The following is a 9,392-nucleotide window of genomic DNA, read 5'->3' on the forward strand; positions in this document are numbered from 1 at the left end:
TTGCTATAGAGTACAATATCGTAGGATTGCCTAGCTGGCTGTCATTTCTCTGCAGAAATAGTTTGACATGAGTGGTATTAGATTGTAACTTCGTGTGGTGTTTTCTGATTGCATAACTTGATAACATTGTGTTATTCCAGACATTCAAATAGTTTAAAATAATCAGTAATGTTCTGTCGTTTGCAGTGATTTGTCACCAGCCCATTTCCGTTTTGACACTTTTTTCTGACTGTCCTGTTCTCAATCAGGCGTTCGTGCTAGCAGTTCATCGGCACTGGCTTGTTTATTCCACTCATTTCCTTATTCCTCTTGGAAACATGATCACATTCTGTAAATTAGTTTTGGCTAAATTATAGTGACATTTTGTGATCTGTGGTGTTTTTTAGCTAGGATGAGCAGACTGGAATGAGTGCATGCTGGAATCCATTAAGAGGTCTGGCAGAAAGCTATTATAAAGAAACACCACATAAAGGACTCACTTCAGTGGCATTAGCATTTTCAGAAACATTTTATTCACAGCCATGCAGCTATGACCTCAAGATGTCAACACTGCCACAAATTGCAACTTTTAAGCTGTGAGGAACATTGTGTACAGTTTCACAGACACACTGCAACCAATGCTGCATTCTCTTGCTACACCGTAGCCACTGACACCTGATGCAGATAATGTGGCTCACATTGACCAGTGACCATGTAAGATTTAGAATTTGACATATACATTTATATATTTTTACCATCCACATACATATATGTATTTCTCACACATTTTAATGGACATCATGGGCTGCTTTTACAATAGATCTTCGCATTGTAAAAACATTTGGCACAAAAATATTGAGTAAAAATATATAATCATTAATATGAATATAATTGACAGTAATATTCATTTGTAAACTTATTTCAATACTATAGTGATAGAAGTGCCAATATCATAAAACAGGCATTGGGAGAAGCAGCCAAATATGGGTAAACTGAGAGCTGCACAGTAATACCACTGACATGATAACTTTATGATCAAAGAATTCCCCCAAAAAATCCACAACAAAATACAGCAAATACTACCGTGATCATAACATATCCACCAGTGATAAAGTGATGGTGATTGGTTAGAAAATTATGCTCTTTTAAAGAACCTGAATAAAACTGAGTGCAGGCTCAAATTTGACTTTTATTTAGCCAATAGCCCTTTCACCAACAAAAAATAGAATCTGGGCATTTCATCTTTGAATTCAAGCTTCACAGTCACCACTCAATTGTAAAAAGGACAAAAAAGTCAAAGATCTACGTCAAAAACAAATATTTGCTTTTCGATGAAGGCCACTTCGATAAATCTCATTTCTGGATATAGCTGTCACAACTATGGTCCTGCTACAAGGTAATTAGCTTGGTGAAAGGCAACAACACTGCTTTACATCATATAACACAGAATCACACTCAGCAACCAATCACATTAAATGTTGGAGAGCAGAAAACATTAAATAATTTAAGCATGCAACTCAACCGCAGCAGTACAAACTAAGGATAGCAAGGGATGGCAGGTGAGAAGCAGAAGATGGACAAGACGACATTCCAAAGTTCTTGTATTCAGCAACTGACATTTCAATCTCTTTGGCTCCACAGTCATTAGGATATTTCCTTTGCCATCTCTACATCTACCTGGCTGATCATACTTGGCTCGCCTTTCTGTTCTAGACTGGTGACCTCACCCACAGAGCTCTCACTTGAAGGCGCAGCCTCGGGCTCTGAGGGTGGTGGCTGATCACCCAGAGTCTCTAGGTACTCTAAGATGGTCTGGACTTTGCGGACACCATCTCGTCTTGCCTGGCGTACATCCACCCGCCCTTCAGGGTCCACCGAGTCCAGGGCTAGTAGCTCTTTGGTCAACATCTCCTCCAGCAGCATATACTTTTTGTCATTCTTTTTGCCATTGAATAACTTCACCTCTTCTGCCAGTTTGTCCACCCGCCCCACAGTCTTCTGCACTTTGATCAGGCCAGGATGACTTGGAGGTGGCAGCTCAGCTGAAACCTCAGGCTCTGCTTTTGGTGGCAAAACCTCTTGTGGTGGAGCAACTGGCTCCTGATGGTCTGATTTGTCTGGGACATGGATGGTGATCTTGGCAGTCTCTTGTGGCTGATGCTGGGGCTGTTGTGGGGCCTGTGGTGGTGGTTGATATGCTTGCTGTGGTGGTTGTTGTTGATATGCTTGCTGTGGTGGTTGTTGTTGATATGCTTGCTGTGGTGGTTGTTGTTGATATGCTTGCTGTGGCTGTTGCTGATACGCTTGCTGTGGTGGTTGCTGATACACTTGCTGTGGTGGTTGTTGATACGCTTGCTGTGGTGGTTGCTGATACACTTGCTGTGGTGGTTGCTGATACACTTGCTGTGGTGGTTGTTGATAGGCTTGCTGTGGTGGTTGTTGATATGTTTGCTGTGGTGGTTGTTGATGTACTTGCTGAGTTGGTGCTGGCTGTGGCTGGTGTTGTGGTTGTTGTGTTCCAGCTGTGGGTCTATGAACATCCTCACTCTGAACTGCTTGGCTGATGGGAAACTCCCTTTCCATTTTAGGGGCAGCATCTCTCTGTGAAATCTGATGCTGCACCTAGACAAAAATGAAGAAGATGGCTATTATAATCAATTAAAATCAATTGCAACATAATGTGAAAATGTGACTTCATATGATGGGGTACAAAAAAAACATAGTCCCTTTCATTTTTTTAAATATTTTTAACACCCACATCAATGTTTAACGTTGAAATAAATATTCAGATAAAAAGAGGGCACTTTAATGGGATTCTTACCTGTGGCTTCTCTCCCATAACTTGTGATCTGACTGGTGACTGGGCTCTCATGTGGGGTGGCATGTCACGGCTCTGTGTGATGTGGATAGGGAGCGCACTCTCACGATGTACTCTATTATCTCGAGGGACTGACATGGGCCCGTGATGTATGCCTCCCCGCTCCTCTGGTTGCCGGCAGTGGTAGGAGGGCTGGTACTCTGTGTGCGCGGGAGGGTAATACTGGGAGTGGTAAGTGGGGTTCATCTGAGGCTGTGTTGCACCTCCTGCCCCCTCATGAATAACTGGAATGGGGATGTAGCCTGCCTGGAGACCAGTGCTGCTGGGTCGAGAGGGCTGGAGGAGTGGGACTGTGTGTGGACTCATTCCTTGAACCTAAAAGAAAATACCATTCAAGATTATTAGTTAAAGTTAAAAGGAAAAGGAAACAAAAAAAATGTCTACCGTCTACATTGTACCTTCTATGTAATAACTCAAAATGACAATGAGATGGTACACAAAAGTCAAACTTTGTCTATGCCTCACCTCTGGTCCTTGTGAAACAGGTGAGCACGATGTACAGTGGGGATCACCATGGAAACTCTCTGAGTTGATGTGCACGGGAGATCGGGCCCGGCAGTGTATTGTTGGCGTAGGGGAGGGAGTGCGTCCGTCTGCTCTGATGTTCTGTAGGCCAGATGGCTGGACGTAGGAGAAACAGGGCTGGCGGAGATCAATATTGTCATGGTGCACTGCAATGGGGACGTAGCCTTGGCGGAGAACAGGATGCTTCATCTCTCTGACAAAGCCCTTCTGGGCCTCCTGTGGGAAAGCCTCAATGGGAATACAAGGCCCATTTGGGGATGCCGGGCTGATCTGGAGAGGGAAACAGAGTGAGACAGGGGACATAAAAATACCATGAGATGATGAAACTGAACATAACACACTGGATGCTGTCATCGCCAAATACTTTCAAAAGTCTGTATTACAATAAACTGGCTGTCAACTTGAGAAAGTGTCAACAATCATTTCACATCTGGTAAAATATTGAAGTGCTGGTCACCCTTTGACGAAGTCTGTGTGATACCATGTTTTTGGCCATTCGTATAGGCAGTTGGAAATCTGGTCTGGCAGTCACAGAATAAGAACAAGCAGTGCATGTTTTGGGAAATGTCCCTGGGTGATGTCAAAAGTAACACCTTTCAGATCACTCACGCAGAGACAGCAGTGATTATGACTGAAGTAGAATTTTTTTGTTAAGTACCAGCTTATTATTACTTATTAAGTACTAGCTTATTGTTTTGTATCAGCACATCTTCGAATGAGGGACAAATTTCGACAAACATATAACATTCATCATAGGACATAAATACCTATACTGTATGTTTCTGTCATGGTTTCAAGTCTCAGGGCTTTGGTTTGTAAAAAAAAAAGTGAACGATCATAAGAGAAAGCTTACTGAATTAACTTATAAATATTCTTGAGATCTGCCCCTGCTGTTCAGCTGATGGCATCCATTTTTAAACACACAAGAGGATACTGAACTGGTTATTACTGAAGGGTTCCAGAAAGTCTTTAAAACTATTAAAAGCATTTTCAAAGATGTCATCCAATTCATGTTGAACACCATGGACTTAATTTATTATTATTTTCTAATTGAACTATTTATACGATTTCTTTAAGTCTTTAAAATATTAATCATCAGAACAAATCTTGACAACCCCAGTGTCCTCTGCCATTTTAGCACGGTCGCAGCACACAACCGGCGTTGCACCCATTTTATCTCCTGGCAGCTGTGTCTTTCCAGCAGATTCTTCATGACACTAACTTTGGACAAGAGCAAGTGGTCTTACAAACAAACAAATCTGGATAACAACTTCAAAAAATCTTTATCTCTTGAGACATAAAAAGGCGTTCTCTAAATTGAATTAAAGAACAAAACTTTTAAAAACTACAGCTAGGATCAATGTAGGCTGCACAGTGTCTCATGTACGCATGGGGAGTTACTGGAAGTTAAGGGAGATAGAGGATCCGCCTCAAGCCCCTTGTATGGGAAACTTTCGGGCACGGGGTTCCGTGCAGTTGCACTGTAATCATGAACAAACGCATGGGTAACACGAGAAAAACCTTATGAAGGTGGTCAATCATTCAAAGGCATGACTTAGCATATGACTGCATTGCGTCATGCAGAAACCAGCCAAGCTTACCTCAATACAGAAACATTTAAGGTTGGTAGTGGGCTACTAGTTCCTGTCACAATGGTGAGCTAGTCCTGTACTATTTAGGGACATGATGAATCACTATCGGCTGCGACCGTCGTCGCAACATTATGGCACAATGTTTTTTCGAAGGCAGGTTTTCTATGTCCCGTGTCGTATACATACTGTTTGAAATTATAATAATTTCGTTCTTCAGACCACACAGATGTTATTAACATTGTATCCGAAGACTCTTACGCGTAGCCTTATGAGTCATGCAAGGTTAATGAACGTTCCAGCCCCGTCTATTAATGACACGACTTGTCATCTAACTTTAAAATATAACAAGCTTTACTAACGCATGCAAACTGACCAGCACCGTTTCATAACAGCAAAAAACTTACAACGCAATAAACGGACTCCTAGCGGGTTGTCAAAAGAGCACCTCTTACCTTTTTACCATCGTGTCTTGGATCATTCCATGTAGTTATCCGATTGTTGTGATCCACAAAGAATGGCCATCCAGTCTGTGGATCAATTTTAATTTCCCAACCCGGAGGAAGAGGGTCGTTTGTGGCCATTGCAACCATTGGAGACTGCGTCTTCATGCTCTGAGAAATCCTCGGTCTTGAATATTGAGCCATGGCAATAACTCCGCGGATGCTTTAAAGAATCAATTCAGTGACGTAGCAGAAGAGGGGTTGGCCTTCCAGAATGCGCTCGATGAAAGCACAACTAGTTAGTAAGGGGGGAAAGTTCTAGCTCTCCTAGGGTCTTGTTCAACAGGCGACCTCCTTGATTAGACAGCTTATAGTAGAATGTAGTAATGTTCGATTAATGTCAGCTGTTTAACATATATCAGTCAACGTCCAACTGCAATAGCCCAGCGGCAGCTAAACCATTAAATCTGAAATCTGACACTAAGTACCAAGCGTCCAGTTATAGCTATATTTCGCCGTCCCTGTTACAACATGGTCCGGTAATTTCCCCACGTTGAGGGAATACCGTGGTGTTTTGTTTTACTAAAAATGTGAATGGGCGTCAACATTTCTCTATATAGGCCCCTCGAGCAATTTTAACTTCAAGATTTTGTTCTAACATGCACAAAAAATGAATAGACATAGACACAATATTCCCTTTCATAGTTTAACATAGACCTTCATTACTGTTTTCCTGCAGTGTCCCAACGCTGCAACGGCTCTATTGCGACACACAATCGAAACTCTTAATTCTGTTAAAATGTATAAACTTTTTTCCTATCATCCTTAGGTGAAATTGTATCGTTGACAGATCTTCTTTTTCACTAGATTAATTTATGATAGGCCTATACAGGTATTTAAGGACATGTGAAATACCTTCATCTTTTTCAGACATATCCCTCCCCTGATTTTGCTTTCAAGCACACAACAGGTGTGGAAGAAGAAACTAACAACTAGCCCACTGCACATTACAGTCACAACCGTATCTTAGTTTTCTGTCGCCTCAATTGTAACATTGTAATTAGAATATTCTCAAACACAGTTCTGCGCATGTGCCAAATCGGTCGGTGTTTCCTAACTTGCCGGTTTCCGCCATTTTCTACGTTAAGCGCTGAGTTACCTTGAAAAGAAATTTACAAGACTGTTGTTGGTATTCGTCAAGAGAGTCACGAGTAATAACATTTTGTAATAATACACCTATCGGTATCTGAACATGGAAGACGATTGCCACCCCAAAACACTGTAAGTAGCTCACAAGACTAAAGACGGCAAACCAAAATCGAAGTCCCTCTGTAGCTATTCTAACGATAGCACACCGGCTAATTAGCTGGCCAGCTAACGTTAACATTAGCTAACGTTATCCTTTGATGACAGCCTCCAGTCTATGTAGGTTAGGCAACTAGCTAGCCTATTCAGCTAACTTATAGTCTTTAACACCTGGTGACATATTTGCTCTTTGTTGTTAAATAAAATAGAAGAAAACATGAAAGCCAGACCCTCAAAACAACCCTATGCAAGTATACGGTTGCCTGGAATTAATTGCCATTAGCTTGCTGTTGTTGTTGTTAGCTAGGTTATCTGTTAAGTTCATCAGCTAACAAGTCCAAGATAGCCAGGCTGGATGGCTGCAAGCAGTGCAATTTGCTGCTAGCGTGACATTTCTATTACTGGCTAGCCAGCTAGCTCCAGGGGTAGCAAACCAGCTACAATAAATGCCATTCTCACAACTAGGCTAGCTTAGAAATGTATCGTCATGCCCCACTGTCACAACTCTCGCATAGTGCATGTCACTTTGATTGTTCCCCCAACGCTAATGGGGAAAATGTCCTGTTTAAATGTTCGCCTGTGCCCATTATAAACAGCTAGTGTTAGTTGGATTGTCTCAACTTGCTAGGAAACGTTAGCTGTCTCTAGCTAACTTTAGATACAGTCACAGATATTTGGCCTGCAGAGAACACTTGAATGTTTCCAGTGTTAACGTCAGGCCGATTAAGCGACCTAGCGGCTGAGGTCATTTTCTGAAACGGTTATATTATCATTCTTACTTTGTCCTCACACACCTATCATCAATATTTAAGTGCTGAAAAATCTAAGGTTAATGTTATGTTATTCGTCGATGGTAGGCCTACAAGGTGTATCAGTCAAGGATTCTGCGTATATTGAAGATACCCAAAGTATTCCGCTTTTTCAGTTCATCACTTGAGGTTTATGCACATTTTCTATTTATTTCAAGATACGTGGGAAACCTGTCAAGAGATGTCACGGAGAACCTAATTCTGCAGTTGTTCACACAGATAGGACCTTGTAAAAGCTGTAAAATGATAACAGAGGTAAGGGATTTCAAAATCATTAACCTACTCATTAATATTGTTGTGTCGATCATTGCGATTACTTGCTTTTGGTGGAACATAGTTTACTGTGATGTTTTTGAAATTCAGTTAATCTCTGCTGTGGGTGAAAATATGTCTGTCAAATCAAAATGACAAATTGTATAAAGGCAGTGTGGCTGACATCCTGTCTGTAGGCAAATTAATTGTAATAAAATGATGATAATGTACATTTATCGGTATTACAGTTTGGCTCTGACCTCCTTGACAACTTTTTTTTTATTTGTCTTAAGAAGTTGTTATTTTTATTTATTAAACTTAGAAAGATTCACTTATCATTAAACAAACCTGTCATGGATTTTGAAAATGTACACCATTTCTTTTTATTTCCTGACATAATTTAGCATTTCAAGGTCAATATTTAAAGTAAAGGCCACACAGTTACATTCTACAAGTTAACCTATGCCAATGGACCAATATGGTGCTGACAAATTGTTACTGAGTAACCTGTCTGCCACTGATTAATTGTGAAGTTCTTCTCAAAAGTATTGATACAGTAGGGAATTTCAAGAGGAACGTTTAAGCTTGTTGCTAGAACGAAAGGCTAATATATTGGCTTTAAAAGGTTGTTGGTACCAGATATTGGTTATAATAGCATAGTATTTATTTATACTGACTGTTATTTGTGTGTATTTGAATGTATGTGGCATATTTATGAATTATTTTCTCTCCAACTGAACCTTGTTTTACAAAGACTCATGCTCAACCAATTTCTCCTAGATTTCTGTATCTGTTTTGCAGCATACAAGCAATGACCCATATTGCTTTGTGGAGTTCTTTGAGCATAGGGATGCTGCTGCTGCGCTGGCAGCCATGAATGGCCGGAAGATCCTTGGGAAGGTAAAGGAGCTAAAAGTTTACATGCCAGTGTTCTGTTGAAATCTGATAACCGGCAGGGAACTTTTAGACTTATAGACTGCTGTTGCTGCAACGGTTTTCAGTGTTACATCCTCATTTACTTGTTATGGGATTCATTATGTGAATAAGATTTTCTATTTAGTCAGCTTTATGCATATGAGAATTAGCAGTTTTGAAACCCCAGTTTTATTTTCAAACAGTCTGTGAAGCTTGTGACAGAAGCATAAGGCAAATGAATCAAAGTCTAGTTTCCAGTGTAATGCTGCGTTCCATTTGAACTGGGAAGTTGGCTTTTCAAACTGGAATGCCCTCCTGAAGGATTTCTGGTTTTGGAAAGTCGGTTGAACCTCACCATTCCCGACCTCAAAATCCAAGCTGGCTGCTCAACGCATCAACAGTAGTAAAAGCAGTCGTAATATACTGTTTATTAGCAATTCTGTCTTCTGTTCAATCGTACACACAGTACTGTCCAACTTCTATCTGTGGACACGTTGCTACGGTGTTTGTTTGTGTCAAATACTGCTTAATGCGTTGTCATCATTTGGAAAGAAATGCTAATGAGGGGCAGTCCAGTTGAAATGCACAACAAATGTGTTTTCTGTACTGGAACGCTGTTAACTCGGGTGTGACATCATTCCCAGCTCTGACTTCCGAGGTGAATGGAACGCAGCATTGCTGCTCCCCGAGCTCCACT

At 41.0% G+C, this 9,392-nt stretch overlaps 2 protein-coding genes across 3 annotated transcripts; one reads left to right on the plus strand and one right to left on the minus strand.

The window, feature by feature from the left end:
* Positions 1-489: 489 nt before the first annotated feature.
* bag3 (BCL2 associated athanogene 3) lies at positions 490-6,149 on the minus strand. Its single transcript, XM_042705022.1, has 4 exons — positions 5,427-6,149; positions 3,323-3,652; positions 2,801-3,172; positions 490-2,601 (listed from the first exon to the last, which is right to left on the minus strand). Exons 1-4 carry the CDS (start codon positions 5,616-5,618, stop codon positions 1,624-1,626), a joined length of 1,872 nt encoding a protein of 623 aa, XP_042560956.1. The 5' UTR covers positions 5,619-6,149; the 3' UTR covers positions 490-1,623.
* A 323-nt stretch (positions 6,150-6,472) lies between these two features.
* Positions 6,473-8,927, plus strand: LOC122130317 (nucleolysin TIAR-like). 2 transcript variants are annotated; one of them, XM_042705023.1, is made up of 3 exons: positions 6,473-6,695; positions 7,687-7,783; positions 8,582-8,927. In XM_042705023.1, the coding sequence occupies exons 1-3, from the start codon at positions 6,667-6,669 to the stop codon at positions 8,717-8,719; spliced, it is 264 nt and encodes an 87-aa protein (XP_042560957.1). In that variant the 5' UTR covers positions 6,473-6,666; the 3' UTR covers positions 8,720-8,927. The 2 variants fall into 2 exon arrangements, 1 of the variants encoding a protein (XP_042560957.1); XR_006151854.1 differs by having other exon boundaries at positions 6,660-6,695; positions 8,561-8,694.
* Positions 8,928-9,392: the final 465 nt, after the last annotated feature.

This window comes from Clupea harengus, unplaced genomic scaffold (assembly GCF_900700415.2).
Source record: "Clupea harengus unplaced genomic scaffold, Ch_v2.0.2, whole genome shotgun sequence".
In the NCBI taxonomy this organism is placed as follows: Eukaryota; Metazoa; Chordata; class Actinopteri; order Clupeiformes; family Clupeidae; genus Clupea; species Clupea harengus.